General features: G+C 43.9%; 1 protein-coding gene across 7 annotated transcripts; it reads left to right on the plus strand.

Moving 5' to 3' along the window:
- Positions 1-2,732: 2,732 nt before the first annotated feature.
- Positions 2,733-18,601, plus strand: FUS (FUS RNA binding protein). 7 transcript variants are annotated; one of them, XM_040356011.1, is made up of 15 exons: positions 2,733-2,825; positions 7,339-7,363; positions 7,446-7,618; positions 9,125-9,290; positions 9,382-9,656; positions 9,743-9,932; positions 11,896-11,930; positions 13,432-13,467; positions 14,177-14,283; positions 14,392-14,521; positions 14,611-14,712; positions 16,538-16,679; positions 16,767-16,864; positions 17,236-17,392; positions 18,360-18,601. In XM_040356011.1, exons 1-15 carry the CDS (start codon positions 2,813-2,815, stop codon positions 18,397-18,399), a joined length of 1,689 nt encoding a protein of 562 aa, XP_040211945.1. In that variant the 5' UTR covers positions 2,733-2,812; the 3' UTR covers positions 18,400-18,601. The 7 variants fall into 7 exon arrangements, with proteins under 7 accessions (XP_040211945.1, XP_040211943.1, XP_040211944.1 ...); XM_040356009.1 differs by having other exon boundaries at positions 2,734-2,825; positions 14,135-14,283; XM_040356010.1 differs by having other exon boundaries at positions 2,734-2,825; positions 14,135-14,283; positions 14,611-14,697.
- Positions 18,602-19,599: the final 998 nt, after the last annotated feature.

The raw sequence follows: 19,599 nt of genomic DNA on the forward strand, positions 1-19,599 counted from the left end.
TGTCATATAATAAGATGGGGGACATCACTCTCATATAATAAGATGGAGGACATCGCTCTCATATAATAAGATGGAAGGCATCGCTCTCATATAATAAGATGGAGGACTTCTCTGTCATATAATAAGATGGAGACATCTCTGTCATATAATAAGATGGAGACATCTCTGTCATATAATAAGATGGAGGACATCTCTGTCATATAATAAGATGGAGACATCTCTGTCATATAATAAGATGGAGACATCTCTGTCATATAATAAGATGGAGGACATTGCTCTCATATAATAGGATGGAGGACATCTCTGTCATATAATAAGATGGAGGACATCGCTCTCATATAATAAGATGGAGGACATCGCTCTCATATAATAAGATGGAGGACATCTCTGTCATATAATAAGATGGAGAACATCTCTCTCATATAATAAGATGGAGGACATCGCTCTCATATAATAAGATGGAGGGCATCGCTCTCATATAATAAGATGGAGGACATCTCTGTCATATAATAGGATGGAGAACATCTCTCTCATATAATAAGATGGAGGACATCGCTCTCATATAATAAGATGGAGGGCATCGCTCTCATATAATAAGATGGAGGACATCTCTGTCATATAATAAGATGGAGGACATCTCTCTCATATAATAAGATGGAGGACATCGCTCTCATATAATAAGATGGAGGGCATCGCTCTCATATAATAAGATGGAGGGCATTGCTCTCATATAATAAGATGGAGGACATCTCTGTCATATAATAAGATGGAGACATCTCTGTCATATAATAAGATGGAGGACATCGCTCTCATATAATAAGATGGAGGGCATCGCTCTCATATAATAAGATGGAGGGCATTGCTCTCATATAATAAGATGGAGGACATCTCTGTCATATAATAAGATGGAGACATCTCTGTCATATAATAAGATGGAGGACATTGCTCTCATATAATAGGATGGAGGACATCGCTCTCATATAATAAGATGGAGGGCATCGCTCTCATATAATAAGATGGAGGACATCTCTGTCATATAATAAGATGGAGGACATCTCTCTCATATAATAAGATGGAGGACATCTCTGTCATATAATAAGAGATGTCTTCCTTCCTATTACGTGGCAGAGATGTCCTCCATCTTATTATATGAGAGAGATGTCTCCATCTTATTATACAAGAAATATGTCTCCACCATATTACATGAGAGATATGTCTCATCTTATTATATGAGAGAGATGTCCTCCATCTTGTTATATGAGAGAGATGTCCACCATCTTATTGAATGGCAGAGATGTCCTCCATCTTATTATACGACAGAGATGTTCTATATCTTATTATATGAGAGAGATGTCCTCCATCTTATTATATGAGAAATATGTCTCCATCTTATTACCTGAGAGAGATGTCTCCATCGTATTATATGACAGAGATGTCCGCCATCTTATTTCATGGCAGAGATGTCCTCTGTATTATTATATGACAGATATGTTCTATATCTTGTTAAATGAGGGAGATGTCTCCATCTTATTACATGAGAGATATGTTTCATCTTATTATATGAGAGCGCTGTCTCTATCTTATTACATGACAGAGATGTCCTCCATCTTGTTATATGAGAATGCCTCCATCTTATAATATGAGAGATATGTCTCCATCGTATTTTATGAGAGAGGTGTCCTCCATCTTTGTATATATGAGAGATGTCTCCATCTTATATGAGAGAAATGTCTCCATCTTATTATATGAGAGCCATGTCTCCATCTTATTATATGAGAGAAATGTCTCCATATTATTATAAGACAGAGATGTCCACCATCTTGTTATATGAGAATGTCTCCATCTTATTATATGAGAGAAATGTCTCCATCTTATTATATGAGAGAAATGTCTCCATCTTATTATATGAGAGAAATGTCTCCATCTTATTATATGAGAGAAATGTCTCCATCTTATTATATGAGAGCCATGTCTCCGTCTTATTATAAGACAGATATGTCCACTATCTTGTTATATGAGAATGTCTCCATCTTATTATATGAGAGTGATGTCCTCCATCTTATTATATGACAGAGATGTCCTCCATCGTATTATATGACAGAGATGTCCTCCATCTGAGAGATGTCCTCCATCTTATTATATATGAGAGATGTCTCCATCTTATATGACAGAGGTGTCTCCATTTTATTATAAGACAGAGAAGTTCTCCATCTTATTATAGGACAAATCTTTTCCCTTTCTCCACAGACATCATGATCCCACACTGAGCCCTATTCCTCACAGGTCTGGACCTCAGCCATGAGGACCTGAGTGTGAGAAACAAAATGGCGGCCATGTTGTTGTGTGCAGGAAGGAAGGAAGCCACTGTTGCCGCCTGTGGGTTGTGAGGGGCTCCTTGTTTCAGGGATTATTGTCATTTCTATTGTAGTTATACACGATGACGTTGGTAATTCTTTGTGTGATATGATCTATACTGATTTTATCTGATATTGTACTTTAATATCACATTGTTTTATTATCACCATGGCATTGTACGGCGGAATATACCATGTCCCCTCCCCGTGTGTTGTGTTACATTCATGTATCGGGTCTATGAGCCCTGTTTTGTCGCCATGATACATTGGTGTGTGGGGAGGGGCGGAAGGGGTGGAGTATCACACACGGCGGGCGTTTCCCCTCCCTCTCCCCCCCTCCCCGGGCGGATGAATGGTATGGTCCGAGGGATGATAAGGAGAATGTGAGGCCACGCCCCGGTCAGTGCGGCACGGAGAATCATCAAGAGAACGTCTTCGTATTCCATCAGAAGAGAATAATGGCTACCAACGGTATGTACCCCGGGAAAGGGCGCCCTGTGCCCCGTCCATTGTGGCGAGGAGGGAGGGTGTATTTCTGTATAATCCGCTCTGGATTCTGTGACGACGCCGTGATTTCGGCCCCGGTCACCGACCATTGCGGGTTATACATTTATGTCTGTTTACATTTTGTGCGGGTCGGGTGTCTGGGAGATGGCAGTCCCCTTTCCCGGGACGCTCAGTCAGTCTCCCGGGACGGTCGCCATTCTTTGTCCTCGCGGGTCTCTCGGCGCCATTTTGCGGCGCGGCCATTCCGCAGTGCGGTGGGCGGGGCTAGTTACTGAGGGGGGGAAAGATGCGGCGGAATTGACGATTGGCTGCTGCTGTTGCTAGGTAGAATAGGGCCTCTGCAGCAGCAGCCGCGTGGCTTTGTGCGTAGGCCTGCAAGGGGAATGGACGGCGATGATTGAGGTCACGTGTCTGACCATGTGATCATTTTACTGAGCGATTTTTGTAAAATAAAAATGGCGTTCTCACTCCTAGAATACATTTTTATATAATATAATTTTTTTGTTTTTAATGGTGGGTGGCTTAGATCTCTCTAGTTGCAATTAATCTAAATGGGGGGCTGGAGCCCAAGTGTCTAGATTTTTTTGGGGGGGGGTGAAGGTCTCCTCTAAGGGCCGGCCCTACGCTATGAATCCCTATGCAATCTGGGTGCGGTGTGATTCCAGCCCGTTCATTAGCATGGAATGCACAGCAACCGGATTGCCTGCTACTTCTCTACCACGTGATTGGTGCAGGCAAATGCACCGCGCTGCGGCTGTTCAAGCCGTAGTAATCTGCAGTCGATTGGGGGAGGAGGGGAGCGATATCCCCTGCAAGGCCGTGACCCCACATACTAAATTATGAGACTTGCCTTAAAATGAAGCTCTGCAGCTGAGGGCTGACCCCCCTGCAAGGCCGTAACCCCCACACACTAAATTATGAGACTTGCCTTAAAATGAAGCTCTGCAGCTGTAGGCTGACCCCCCCCCCCTGCAAGGCCATGACCCCACACACTAAATTATGAGACTTGCCTTAAAGCAGAGGTTCACCCAAAAAACGCAACTTTGGACCATCCATACTAGCATCAGCTACAGTATGCCTTTTTTTTTTATGCGCTGTACTTGCGGTTTAACCCGTAAGTTTCGTTTCAGACTCCCGCGGGAAATGGGCGTTCCTATGAAGAGTGGAACATGATTGACGGCCGGCTATGGCGCGCCCCATGTTCCGAAAATAGCTGGAGTAGGACTCGGCGCTATACGGCGCCTGCGCATCAGACTAGAAGCTGACTGCGCAGGCGCCGTATATGTCCGCGTCCTATTTCGACTTTTTTCGGAAGGCATGATGCGCCATAGCTGGACGTCAATCAAGTACCCCTCTTCATAGGAATGCCCATTTCCCGGCCGGAGTCTGAAACGAAAGTTACAGATTAAACCGTAAGTATAGCTAAAAAAAACTGCTACTCTAGCTGACGCTAATATGCTCGTTTGTATGGTAGATCAAGATTTTTTTTCAGGGTGAACCCCCGCTTTAAAATGAAGCTTTGCAGCTGAGGTCTAACCCCCCCTCCCCCCTGGAAGGCCATAACCCCACATACTAAATTATGAGACTTGCCTTAAAATGAAGCCTTGCAGCTGAGGGCTGACCCCCCCCCTTCCCCCGATCTTCTGGATCCACATGATTCCAATTGTACTCATTACTGGAATAAGTTTTAAGACTGACTCCCCTCCCCCTTCCCTTACACGCCATTTCAACTTTTGTTTGATTTCCTAAAGACCACTGGAGTTTTGCAGGCGCTATAGCGTTAAAAATAGCACATGATGCAAGATGCCCTTAAACAGCTGCGCCATTCATTCCAATGTGAAGGCCCGAGGTCTTTCACGCTAAAGCGTTGCGCGCTAGCAGGATGCTTAAATAAAGTACTGCTAGCAGCTTCTTTGGAGCAGTGTGTTTACGCCGCCCCTGCCCATTGAAATCAATGGGACATCGCGTTCCGGGCAATTTTAACTCTTTCTCTGCTGCTAGCGGGAGGTAAAACCGCCCCCGTTGGTGGCCAAAATGTGTTGCGTATCTGCCCATAGCGTCGGTGGTAAAAAAAATAGCGGCGGCTTAGTGTGAAAGGGGTCTTAGATTTAACAAAACCATTTAGTGTAAGGGCCTGCCAGATTGCATACAAATTGAAACTCCGCAAAAGCGCCCATGTTTTGCAGTGCCGCCGAAGCGATTTGCAGACGCTTTAACAGCACTGCCCATTCATTTCAATGGGCAGGGCATTTTGGGTGCGCTGTGTGTATAGATAGAAATTGATATATCGCTTCCAAACCCCCCCAAAGATGCTGCTCATTGTTCAGGCACTATTTTTAGCATTAAAATGCCTTCAGTGTGAAAGGGGGCTTAATGTGGTGGTTAACCCTTGCACAAGGCATAATGAGCTGGCATGCTGGCTCATTACATTTTGAAGCCCACACAGCGGTCCTGTACAGTTTACACAGATGCCTACTGCAGATCACAAATGTGGTGTGTTTTGGACATGCATAGAACGCCGTTTCCTGCACTGCTTTCACACTGAAAGAGCCCGGGTGTAGGTGGTAAAACGCCAATATTTTTAGCAGCACTTTACTGCTGTTTTTGCAGCGCTTTAACCCCCGCTAGAGGATGAAAAACAGTTAAAAGCGTCGCTATGGTGGTGCTGCCATTGATTTTAATAGGCAGGGGCACTTTAGGATCGGTGAGTTTACCGCTCCAAAGAAGTTGCTGGCAAGACTTTTCCCGACGCCTGTCCAGCGCACCGCTCCACTGCGAATGGAGCCGCTGTATCGGAGGGCTCTGGGCACTATAGCGCCTCAGTGTTAAAGGGGTTGTAAAGGTTTATTTTTTATTTTCTAAATGGGTTCCTTTAAGCTTTTCCTTCATTTCCCTTCTAAATGTTTTTTTCTTCGTCTGAATTTCTCACTTCCTGTTTCTCCTCAGTAAGCTGTTCTGGCTGACTAACCCCCAGCCAGATGATGGGGGCAAGCTTACTGAGGAGGAACAGGAAGTGAGAAATTCAGACACAGAAAAAACATTTAGAAGGGAAAGGTAAGTAAACCAACAATGCACGAGCTTAAAGAAACCTATATAGAAAATAAAACTCCTTTAAAAACAAACACAACAGGAAATCACACGCCGACATTGGGCCCCATAGATCTTTATTTAGGCCGAAACAAATTGCTGCCCTGCCTAGGACCGCCCCTCTAACCTTTCACCCAATACGGGCAAACCTTTGTTGGGTGAAACGAGGGGATGGGGCAGCAGTGTGCTTTTTCCGGTTTTAATAAAGTTGGATGAGATCTGATGTGGCTTCCAACTGAGTTTGTAGCGCCTGGTTGGGCCCCTTTTGATTTTCAATTGGAGGGATTGTTATGTAGGTTTGACAGTCTGGCGTGTCTACATGTATACTGTGATTTTATTTCTATTGCACCCTCCCCCTCCATTGATTTATACCCAGCAGATGGAGCCTCTATTGTTTTATATCAGTGGTGAAAGGCTCCCTCTCCTGGCTGTACCTGCACATTACAGCCCTGCAGACTTTAATGGATTCCTCTCCAATCTGAGAGGAAGATCTCTGTAGAAGTCTATTGGGATATATAGTTCAGATTTTAAAGCCTCGCTGGCTGTAATTGGCTTCCAGGTTTTATTGTCAGCTCAATTGAACATGCTGGAGTTAGAGGCTGATTGGCCACCATGCACAGCTACACCATTCTGTGCTCTCCAGTCTTTGTCAAAAATCCCTTTCAGAGGTTGGTTTACTTTCTTTGGGGAATCTTCCTTGCCCCCATGTCTATATTCCTCTATAGTGTCTGGCAGGAGTACAGATCATCCCTAGGAATGAATGAGGCAGCACTGTGTTGGCAGTGTGTATACTGCACCCCTCCCCCACCTGTGTGATGATTACACTGCTTCAGCGGAGGACTTTTTAATGCTGGAACCCTCATACACTTCTCTCCCTAAAACTGCACCCGTCTGGGACCCCCGATAGGTCAGTGAGGGGGCGGTCTGTAGGTGAAGTTCTCATTGCACATAGTAATACATTCAAGCAGTATTGATACAGCTTGGTTTATAGATTAGAAGGCCTTCTGGGATGTTTCTTTCATGTGTTTTAGTGCAGTGGATGGAAACCATCTTCTATGGGGTGGGGATAGTATAAGAGAAGTGGTGAAAAGAAAGTCTTATAAAATTGTACAATCGTCCCTGAAACATTCCATTCAGATTACACCCCTAAATTACACATCTGTCCCGTCCAATGTGCAGCACAATGCACACCGTGGGCTCAGCACAGAGGACACTCGTCTAGAGGAACCAGGGAGTCTTCTGGTTACCAGGATGAAAAGCCATCTGTACCACAATGAGGGCTGCAAGTCTGACGTGAGCGGGCATTGTGGGGTTCAGATGTGAGGGGGGGCTGAGATGAGTTTATTACCCCGACCTTCAGAAGTAACCTTTTCTTTCTTTTCTTTTTCAGAATATTCACAACCAGCGGCCCAAGGGTGAGATATAGTTTTACTATTCATTACGATTATGTGGTGGTTTGTTGGGTTTTTGCTTATGTATGTTTTTATTTATTTAAAGGTATGGGTCCTACCCTTCACAACCTGCACAGGGCGGCTATTCCCAGCAGGGAAGCCAGTCCTATGGCCAGCAGCAGCAGCAGGGTTACAGCGGCTACGGCCAGTCTACTACTGGGTCTTCTTCCTATGGACAGAGCGGAGGGTACGGCTCATCCTATGGACAGGAGCAGAGCTGTAAGTATAATGCTTTGGGAAGGCAATAGTATGTAACATGGATTGTGGAAATGTTCTCATTTTAGTATGTCTGTTATAAAGTATGTGAACCCTCACCTTGTAAAAAAAATCCTGTATGTGTAGATAGATGGATAGAAATAAATTGTTGCCTAATAGTGTTGGACCACCTTTATTTGCCATCTACAGCAGCCTGAATTCTCCTTGGATTTGACTAATATAATTCTTGGATAGTATAATCCATGATTGGACCGCCACCATACTTTACCATTGGTACAAGACGGTGTTCATAAGCTTGAGACAATATTTGCTATGTGCAGTGGTTGGGAACAGTGTGAAGCTCAATTCATCAAACCGTATTGGTCAATTTTTGTCCATGATTTATGGGTGTTGCACCACTCTATCCTCTTCCCAGCACTACAATCGGTAACTACTGGTTTGGCAATTGTAGTTCTCCTGTGAATGTTTCTTATAGAGTTCCCTCCACACAGTTTTAGAGGACATGGGCTTGGGAAGACGGCGACTGAGCTCTGCAGTCACTTTTGCAGCAGTTTTCTTATTCCAGATCACAATTCTGCACAATGTCTTTTTGGTCAGTGGACTGTTTATGCTTATCAGGCAGTTTTCCCGGAATATGCATATGCTGTCCTAACCCTTGGTACTTGCCTTGTGACGCCGCAAATTGGCTAAATGGCACCAATTTGCCCTCTTTGAAGCTCGGTAAGCTCTGACACGACTCTGTATTTACTAGCAGCCCTCGGTGAATGATGAAAGTGAAGCTTCCCACTTGTGAGCTCGGTGTCATGACACAGAAGCAATATGTTCATCGCTTCCAAAGCAAACATCTTCACATTCACACCTACAAATCATTTCCCAATTTTAGTCCGTCCTTCGGTATGTTTGTCAATTCCCAGGAGAGTTCAGGGCACCTTGGATGCCAAATGTGGTCCAACACCATATTAGGTTAACTTATTATTTTTTGGCACCATACTTGTTTCCATAATTTTGTCCAACCCTGGTTTATATAAAAGCCCTAAATACCTTTTTTAGAAGTGATTACATGAACGGTGTCTCTAGTTTAAGGGGCAACAGCACACTACTTCCCAGTGATGGGGGGGGGGGGGTTGTCAGCACAAGTGTTTTAAGCAATGGAGTACAGACTTCAATAGAATGCAAAGAAACCCTGGCCACATCAGGATGGTTGTTCTTTCATGCCTAGTGTGGCTAGTTTGAAATAGGAAAGCAGAGGGACTGGGAGGATCACTGGTTATTTATCACAAAGAACAGGATACTTTAATTTGAATACAGGGATATATCCATAATGTGTGGCTTTAATATTTTCAATGGGCACTGGCAGGAACCCCAGGGGTTTCACACTAAAGGAAGCAATACAAAGAGAACGGTATACTTTCTCATACAAGTACATGGTACAGCAGACACGTATCAGAAATATGAAATGTTGGGTGTACATATTTAACATTCAGCTCATTGATGTGTTTTGATTCACAGCTGGCTATGGTGCTCAGTCAGCTCCAGGATACAGCGCTGGTAACTATGGCGGCTCCCAGACTTCCCAGACCCCCTACAGTGGAGGAGGACAGCAGCCACCACAATCCTCCCAGTCATCGTATTCCAGCTATTCCCAGCAGCCTCCAGCCAGCAGTAACACTGGAAGGTGAGTGTTTCTACTCCAGTATTTTTATTGGGCCCTGTACCTCATCGTTGCATGTTATCAATCGTTTACCTGTTGTCTCCTTGTTTTTCAGCTATGGCAGTGGCTCTCAGTCCTACCAGCAGCAGCAAGGCAGCGGGTATGGACAATCCAGTGGTGGTGGAGGAAGCGGAGGAGGTGGTGGTGGATATGGAGGTCAGCAGAGCAGCTATGGAGGTGGAGGAGGCGGCGGTGGCCAGTCCGGTTACGGAGGTCAGAGTCAGGGCGGATATGGTGGTGGTCAGCAGTCCAGCTCCTATGGGCAGCAGTCCAGCTATAATGCCTCCCAGGGTTATGGCCAGCAGCAGCAATCACAGTACGGTGGTGGATGTAAGTCTTCATTTTCCATTACAGAAGGATGTTAATGTTTGGTATGAAAGCTTGGCTTAACCTTTTGTCTAATGTGTTCTTTTCAGCTGGAAGTTATGGCCAGGACTCTCCTCCCATGGGTGGTGGTGGAGGAGGCGGCGGCAGCGGCTATGGTTCCGACCAAGGCGGTTATGGCGGACAGGATAGAGGCAGAGGCCGCGGTGGATTCAGTGGTGGGCGTGGAGGCTTTGACCGAGGCGGCAGAGGAGGCCGTGGTGGAAGAGGCGGCGGCATGGGGTAGGTGTTTGACCATGGGCAGTGTGTGTGTGTGTGGGCGGAGCTTGGCTGCATGGTGGTGACTGTGTGGGATAAGAGCGTTCAGGATGTTACTACAAATAAAACCTCCTGTTTCCAGTGTTTGACAACTGATTCCTAAGCACTGACAACTCTAACCTGTGGCTGTAAAGAGAGGAACGAGTTTCACACGGCCTTTGACAGGATGGAGCGTCTATCTCTGTAGTGGTTGCTTTTATTATCTCTTTAGAGGTTAAAAACAAACAAAAAAATGCATAAACAATAAGTTTCAGTCTTGGCAGAACGTCTAGGCAGGGTACCACCTAATGTGTGTTATCAGGTGTACGGGTCTGACAAAGGTGTTTACCGCCTCTTACCAAACTCTTGGAGTGGTTCTGCATTGCTAGGGCATAAAAATGGTGCTGTGACCTATAAACATTAGTTTTCCTGTGCCTGGTAGATGACTTCCTTCTACACCAAAGTGATGCACTCAGGTCTGGTATACAGGTGTAGCAGATAACGCAACCGAATGTAGCCATAAAACCGGACATGGTGTGTTGAGATACTTCTGGAGTCTGACAGTGTGTGTATAGATGCAATCAGGTACGAAAAATGAGGGTGATCAGGACCAAGCTAATAACGTGTACACGGGATTTGTGTGATAACGCGTACTAGGATAAGATTCGTAATCTGTACAGCTATGAGATTTATCTACAGCTTTGAGACGGGTGTGATCTCACATATACAGCTATCAGAAGAGGGGTGCGTGAACTTGTGTATACAACTGAGACGGAGGGGGCATGATCTCATGTATACAGCTATCAGATGAGAGGGTACAAGAACACCTGTGTACAACTGAGACGAGGTGTGCGCGATCTCGTGTATACAGCTATGTCACAGGGGTGCAAAGAAAGGAATGTATATGGACAGCCGCACTCCAATGTCTAAAAAAGATGTGCCCTTTATTGGGTAAAACGAAAATGCACTACAAAGAACAGCATACAGTGGGAAATAAACAGCTGACGCGTTTCACATTGAACCTCAATGCTGAGTCTGTGCTCACCTGGAGCGGCAGTTTTCCCTATATGTCACAGGGGTGTGATATGTATACAGCCATGTCACAGGGCTGAGAACCATGTATACAGCTATGAGATGAGGTGTGTGTGTGTATATACAGCTATGAGGTGTGTGATGTGAATACAGCTATGACAGGAGGGGTGTGCGATAACATGTATACAGCCTAGGATGATTGGGGGGGGTGGTGGTATATACAGCTGTGAGACTGGTTCTGTGTGGAATGGAGGGGCAGGTTATGGTGTATGACTGATGGGTGGAATGCTGGGAGGGAGGGGTGTGATATCATGTGATCACTTCCAGTCAGGGGAGGGGGGTTTAAGTTGAGGGCGCCAAGCAAGAGCAATACACAGCATGAGGGGTAAGTATGGGGGAAAAGCAGCGATAGGAATACAACTGCCAAAAATCATGTTTGCTGTGTTGCTCTGCTTTGTGTTAACAAATTCTGCATTTTATGTGCTACAGGTTTTCAAGGTCTCGTCAGCTTTCACACTTAGCATTTATCAACACAAATTTTATATTTCTAGATCTAAGATTAGCAGTAACAATCTATAAGGACATTCTGTGCACCATTTATACACCATAGATATATATTGTGCTCTGTTGCTTACAGTCCTGTGCAAGCCAAATGGTACACAATCCAGAATGGAAATCTCAGCTATAAAGGTGTTTGCACTGATGCGTGTTGGTTAACTTATTAGTAAATTAGAGGTCAAACTTAAAGCCCCAAGTGGCTGAAGGTGAACGAAAGCTTTTCACATGCAGAAAAACCAGACGCAAGTGTGTTAGTTGTACAGAATACTAGACAATGTGTGTGACGGAATAAAGAACTTCTGTAGCCTCGGGAATCACAAAACAAAAACCTTCAATTTTCTTCTAATTGTCTTCTCAGCGGTGGTGAACGGGGAGGATTCAGTAAATTTGGTGGTAAGTGAAGAGTTGAAAAATCAACCAAAAATTCTTGTTACTGTTCATTTTTTATTTTTGCGGTTCATTCATAAATGGAGTTATATGGGGGATAGGCAGGCTTCATTCCACTGTCGGTGCCTCTGCACTCAGTCCTCTATACTGGATACATTGAGTACATTTTATTCAACTATATATATTATAATATGGTTGAAGCCTATGGTAAAAAAAAAAAGAATTTGCTGGGGTTCTGGTTAATTTGGTAAATGCATGTGTTGTGAAGGGTAAAAGTTCAACTTGGTAAGAAACATGCAAGTGTTGCACAAGGAGGGGGAGACTGCTATCCAGAAACCCTATGGTGTCTTCTATCTATGGTTACCAGGTATACAGCACAATCTTTCCTTTGGTGGTAATACAATATCACTGGGTAGAAGTATACAAACTAAAAGGTATTAACAAAAAAAGTCTGGTGAAACTTCAAAATGGAAAAGGATCTTTAAAAAATAATGCACGGGTGAAAATTGGGGACAAGCAGTGTGTAATGTGCTTAAAAAAAAAGTGGACAGTGTGTAACGTGTACAACAAATTGGGGGGTGAGCATTGTGTAATGTGCATAAAATTGAGGACCAGCAGTGTGCAATGGATGTGTACAACAAATTGGGGGCACAAGCAGAGTGTAATGGAGGCCTATAAAAAAGGGTGTGTAATGTGTATGGGGGGGGGGGGGGGGGCTTGAGCAATGTGTAAAGGCGAGCAGTATGTAATGTGTACAAAGTAGGGGCGAGCAGTATGTAATGTGTAGTAGGGAAGCTCAGTATGTAATGTGTACAAAGTAGGAGCGAGCACAGTATGTAATGTGTAGTAGGGGCGAGCCGTATGTAATGTGTACAAAGTAGGGGCGAGCAGTATGTAATGTGTAGTAGGGAAGCTCAGTATGTAATGTGTACAATGTAGGGAAGCTCAGTATGTAATGTGTACAAAGTAGGAGCGAGCACAGTATGTAATGTGTAGTAGGGGCGAGCCGTATGTAATGTGTACAAAGTAGGGGCGAGCTCAGTATGTAATGTGTAGTAGGGAAGCTCAGTATGTAATGTGTACAAAGTAGGGGCGAGCTCAGTATGTAATGTGTACAAAGTAGGAGTGAGAGCCGTATAATGTGTACAAAATAGGGGGAGCTCAGTATGTAATGTATACATCCATGTTTTATTACAAATGGCTCATGTGCGTTCATGTGTATTAGGGGTACAACCTATCCTATGTGCTTTGAACCTAAATGCACAGTCAGGTGTCTGCTCCTGAAAGCGCCTCCTTTAGGGGGGCCTGAGAAAAAAATGCGCCGTAGTTTATTCCTTATGATGACTGAGAAGGCGCGATGTGTTGCCAAGCACTAAGAATGGATAGTCTGAGCGATCATGTGGGTGGTTTTCATGTATGATGGGCTTGTGGGGGGGGAAAGGTATTGATGCGTATTTTCTGCTCCCCACTTTTCTAACACTAGCATTTTTTTTTTCTTTCTCAAAAGGACCACGTGAAGGCGGACCTCCCAGACATGAAATTGGTAGGTTTTCATGAGAAATTATAAAGTAAATTACACAGCCCAATCAGTTTAAAATGGAAGGCAAAGCATTTGTGTAGATGTAAAAGGTATTTAATATAAGTGATCTCACAACCTCTGTTCTCAGCTGCATATAAGGTGCTTGGAGAGCTGGGGATGGAGAAACAGCAGCACACTAATCTTTCAAGTGGTTGGGGGGGGGGGGGTGTGTCGGTACAAGTCTGACTTCCAGGACACTGACCACTCGACCTAGATGTGCTCTCATGCCTAGCATGCTCAGTTTGAAATGAGAAAGCAGAGTGGCTGGCAGGATCACTGTACTAAAAGCAATAAAACAGGATACTTTTTAACACGCCTACATGATACTGCAGGCACATATCTGGAATATGAATTGTTGGGGTAGCATACTTTTAATTGAATGTTAATAATGTGCTGCTGTTCATGAGTATGTAATGCAGATAAGCAGAGAGCAGCCATTGTCTGCGGCCGTCCCTGCCTATTACATGACGAGGCACCAGGTAGTTGAGTGTAATGGGCAAGCGTGTAGGTAGTGTGGCCTTTGAGAAACATGTAATAGGCAGGGGGGCATCCATCTGAGTGTAATAAACTAAAGGCTGCCATTGAGTGTATATTATAACGGATTGTCACTAATAAATCGTCTCTTTAACAGGTGAACAAGACGATGATAACAACTCAGTCATATCTTTGACAGGTGAACAGGATAACTCAGACAACAACACTATTTTTGTGCAAGGCCTGGGTGATAGTGTAACAGTGGAGGCCGTTGCTGAGTACTTTAAGCAGATTGGAATCATCAAGGTGTGTGTATATGATTTTGGCAGATGTAATCTGGGTTCTAGGATGGGTGATGAGCTCTTCGAACGATGACATTGGTGACTCATGAGACAATTTTTTTTTTTTTTGTAGACCAACAAGAAGACAGGGCAGCCCATGATAAACCTGTACACAGACCGGGAGACCGGCAAACTAAAGGGCGAAGCAACAGTTTCCTTTGATGATCCCCCATCTGCCAAGGCAGCCATTGACTGGTTTGATGGTGAGTCTCTGCGATTTTCATGGTCCAGACGTTTTATTCTTGTTTTTTTTTTTTTTTTTTATCTATACTAACCCCTTTCCTGTTTTCAGGCAAAGAATTTTCTGGAAATCCGATCAAAGTTTCATTTGCTACACGGAGAGCCGACTTTACAAGCCGTGGAGGTGGAAACACGGGAGGTAGAGGACGTGGAGGTCCGTTTTTAAGACCAAACATTCTTCCACTTTTTTATTTACTTTTTTATTTTCTTTAATCAGTATTTTTTGCTTTAAATATACTTTAACCCCCCAAACGTCCTTTTTTTTTTTTTTTTTTTTTAAAGACCTTGGGGAGTAAAATGGCGATTGTTGCAATTTTTTATCATGGTATTTGCACAGTGGTTTTGCAAACACATTTTTTTGGGGGTGAAAAAAAAAGCACTTTAAGTAACAGCAAAGTTTTGTTGCCTTTTATTGCTGTGTCCCCGTTAAGGAGATTCACTTTCTCCTGTTTACCATTTTAGAAAGTGAAAGACAATCACACATTTTGGGTTGCACCAGAAAAGTATTAAAAACAAAATCTTCCAATGGGGGACACTAGTTCTGGTAACCTGGGGGGGTCCCAAAGGATTTCCTCCTAATTTGCAGGGATTTGCTCGCGGACTATGGAACGGGAAGTGAGTGGAAATCTCAGCAATGTGAAACAGGTGGTGAATTATCACCCTCCCTTACTCCAAAATGGAAAAAAAAATTCCCATAGTTCTACTTTAATGCATTTAAAAGCAAAAACAATATATAGCCCATTTTTTTTGTAAGTTGCGTAGAGTAAATGGATACCAAACATGTCGAACTGCACTCCTGTGGAATAGCGACAAACTATGGTGCTTAAAAATCTCCATAGGCAACGCTTTAAACATTTTTTTAAAAGGTTACCTGTTGAGGGTTAGAGGCGGTCTAGTGGTAGAATTATTCTAACTTTTGCGTTGATTCCTCACGTGTGGTGCCAATACAGTTTTACATGTGCATGGTGTATGCTTCCGTGTGCAAAGCATGGATCGATGGGGGCATTTTTAAATTTTGCACTACCTTTTACTTTTTTAATTCCTATTACAAGTAATGTAAACCCCAGGTCCTTTACCCAAAATACATTTGATCTGTTGCTTTAAAAATATTTGATTGCTTCTGGGACCAGCTGGCCACACCGTTGGATCGTTTTTTTGGTCTTGCTGGTTTGAACAGCCTTAGAAACCGGGGGGGGGGGGGCGGCCTGGTCTGCTTCCGTCACTTAAAGCGGTTCCAGCAGCTTTTGAGGGCCGGCTGGAGAAAGATGTTGGCTTATAGCTTCAGCCATAGCCCCAGTAATCTACTTGCAAACTGCTATATATTGCAATTTTTGAAGTGGTAAAATATCCCCAGCCTTTTGCGTTTAGCTACAATGTATCCATATTGGGGCACATCTAATGAGTGGCTCAGGCGCAGAGAGAGATATAGATCTATCTCTATCTAGCCCAGCCACGCTCCTAGCTGCCCCCTAAAACTGACGGAACCATTAAGGCAACGTCTTCTGGTATAGGGAGGAATGTGATCTGGTCAGCAGGCCCAAACACTGCCCTTTAAGTTTCCATTACCATTTTGGGATTAGAATGGTGTTGCCCCTTTTATCAGGATGGGGTATATCTCCCCATTGTAAACTTTTTAATGTTTTTAACATTGAGACCTGCAGCTCCCCTCATTTCTAGCCATCTTGGAGACAGTTTCTGCCTTCTTAAAGGTTGCATTTTTTTGTGGTTCCAAGATTACAATCCATTTTCAACAGAGTGCTAATGTCAGTGATACAATGACAGCACCTTACTGCCAACCAGTTATGGCGTTTTATTGCCAGTAAGCAGACTACCGTTTAAAGCCCACAGTCATGCTGCTATATATATGCATACAACCCAGCAATAACCGGCTAATTCCATTTCCAATAAACGTGGGGTTGAATGTGGGAGCCCTTGCCTTGTTCTAGTATTATTGCTCAATAGTTTTTTCTTTGCGCTAGGTCCCATGGGACGTGGAGGGTTTGGTGGTCCCAGTGGTGGAAACGGCAGCCGTGGAGGTGGAGGTGGTGGAGGAGGAGCAGGAGGATTCCCCAGTGGTGGTGGAGGACAGCAGAGAGCTGGAGACTGGAAATGTCCCAACCCGTAAGTTGGGTTTACCTTGCAGATGTGCATCATGACATCACTGTGTAGAATATAAACCTCACAGATGTTTCTGATTCATTCCTGCAGATCCTGTGATAACATGAATTTCTCCTGGAGAAATGAGTGCAACCAGTGCAAGGCTCCCAAACCCGATGGTCCCGGAGGACCTGGAGGTTCACACATGGGTGAGTGTTTCCTAGTTGCCTGCTTACCAAATCACACATCTTCATTTAGACCATTATTTCCTGTTAGCACCATCGGGTCAACTTTTTGCAGAACAAGCTAATAGGGGGGTCATTTAATAGCAGAGCAGATGTCGGCCCATTTTATAAACTGCAAACCACTTGTGTTGGCATGGCTGGACCCTACAGAGTGCTTTTCTTGGGTGTCCAGAGCCAGTCATGTACCTGACAAGTCACAAGCTCAGGTGCGTCATCTGGCCCTTTCCGTAACACTGCTAATTTCATGTTATAATCGCTAAGAAAATCATTGTTTGTGCATGGTGACTATAAAATGTATAATGTAGCAAATCACTTAACGTGCGGCTTTCACTCAGGTGGAGGTGGATTTGGCGATGAGAGAAGAGGTGGCGGAGGACGTGGTGGTTTTGATCGTGGTGGTTTCAGAGGAAGGGGAGGTGACAGAGGTGGTTTCCGTGGTGGAAGAGGTGGAGGTGACCGTGGAGGATTTGGACAAAACAAAATGGATTCCAGGTAATATGTCCATTTCTACCCAGCTGCAGTTTGCATGAAATATACTCTGTTTAATGTAGAACATCTAAAGGCTAGGTTCACATGTCGGTTCTGATTCAGATGCAATTTTTTTTGGAGTCTGCAGCCCACCGGCATCTTTAATACTAGCTGGTTGTTAAGGATGCAGCAGCTGGCCCCCCGACCTGCTCAACAGCGGATGACTCGAGTGTCAGTGGGGTTCTCCGCTGACAGCTGAATGGAAAAATAAAAAAAATTGCTTGCCATAAAATGTGAAAATGCATGGGGGGTCCTCCAATCCATACCGGTAAAAAAAAAAGTGCCTACTTAAATACTAAGCACTAATCATTACAAAGTGATTGAGGACAATTCCTCATTGAATAATGATCAATATTAGGCGATTCAGTTCGCATGTGTTGCGCTATATAAGTTTCTCACTCAATACGATAATGAATCATTAACTGCAAAAACTACATAAAGTGCAGAACAATGTGTTCAAAATGTGCAACAAAGCAGTCCAATATGTGCAAAAGGATTTTCAACAACAAAGTGCGATATGTGCCTGAAAAGTGTCAATGTAGAAGTACAAAAAAGTTCCATTCAGGAACAGTTCAAAAAGTGCCCAAAAATCCATACTAGGCTCTTTCAGGTGCATCGGTCGGTGACGTCATGGGGTGGTGCCACAACATCACCTTGTTTCCTAGCCATTAATATGTACATTACCTGTAGGTAAGCTTATCTCCTGAACATGCACTGTTTAGGGATATTTATTATATATGCTGTCATCGGCACATGCGCTCTGACAGAACGGCCTTCATGTGTGAGTGACATCATTGCGGCTCCTGCCAATCACAACACCGACCCACCCATCTTATTGGGTAGGAAAGAAAAGCTGTGCGATTATCCGGCAGTGCTGATTGCCTGGCCCTTTGTTCAATTTGGCTCATCTGATTTTCTTTTTCTTTCCCAGGGGTGACCACAGACAAGACAGACGCGAACGACCATACTAGCTGTGACGAATGTTTCTAAGTTTTTTTTTTTTTTTTTTTTAGTTTGTTTAATTTTATACATATTAAGCTGTATCCTATGGATCCTTCTGAATTGTTCTCAATTTATGTACTTTGTATTATCTCCGCAGTGCGCTGTCAATTTTACCTGTCTTTGTAAAGTACTTGCCATTAAACAGATGACCTTGTGTGTACATTTCCATAATCCCCTTTGACCCGCCTCTGATTTCATGGGAATATTCATCCTCACTTGTCACGCTGGATAGCAGATCTCATCAATGGTGACTGAGTTTTTGGAGTATTGAAGTTTTAGGATTACAAGTAACTTTATTAAGAAGTCCTAATATGGTGATTTGTGAAAATCTAAGCGGCTCGTCCGATTTGTACCTATAGAGGGGGAATATTTTAAATCTTTTTCCTATGAATGTTGAGTGCAGAGAAGCCGGCTGATTTCTGAGGCCATAGCTATCCTTTCCAGACATTACAGCTGTGGGCATTTGTGGATTCAGTGCAGACGTGTCTACCTGCAGTTCCATTGTTGGTCCCTGCAGAGGTAGGTGCTGCCAGTCTGATGGAGATTCCGGTCACTTCTCCATTCAGCTAGAAATATCCTTCCCTCCAGCCCTTAGTACATGTTGCAAAGAATAATGGGGGCATGCAATGCATTGAAGGTGCTGGAGGACTGACGAGCACAACAGCCATCTTTATGCATCTGAAGGCAAAGTCCCCTCTAATACTGGTCTACCCTAAATGACCTCACCCCACTCCTTTGTCAAAGCTTGGATAACTTGCTCCCCCATATCACAGGATTTTGGGCCTGGCAATTGGCTCCTCTGGGTTAAAGCACTTTATCATGACTGTAGGGAAGGTCATCCATACTTGGAGGTCCTCTGGCTTCTCTTGTGTAAGAAAGAACTGGTTCTCAACATCAGTTATCAAGTATACCCCCAACAAGTTGTGTTTTAAAGTACAGGGCACAGAATAGTTCATAATGACTTGATTATGCTGCCACCTTCAAATGAATGAACACTGATTAAACTAGGAAATTGGACTTTAAACAGCACATAGATAGCTCATGTTAAAATCGAAAGGTTTTATTGTAGAAATATACATTCATAAATATCAGTGTAATCAATATATGGCCCAGAATGATGCTCTGATATCGCTTCCAAAAGCTATGGTAACATTGGAGAACTCAATTTA

The sequence above is a fragment of the Rana temporaria genome, chromosome 6, assembly GCF_905171775.1.
Source record: "Rana temporaria chromosome 6, aRanTem1.1, whole genome shotgun sequence".
Classification (NCBI taxonomy): domain Eukaryota; kingdom Metazoa; phylum Chordata; class Amphibia; order Anura; family Ranidae; genus Rana; species Rana temporaria.

Coding starts and splice junctions, on each gene's coding strand:
- FUS (XM_040356009.1), top strand. Junction 7,364..7,445: donor TCACAACCAGCGGCCCAAGG/GTGAGATATAGT, acceptor ATTTATTTAAAG/GTATGGGTCCTACCCTTCAC. Junction 16,680..16,766: donor GACTGGAAATGTCCCAACCC/GTAAGTTGGGTT, acceptor TCATTCCTGCAG/ATCCTGTGATAACATGAATT.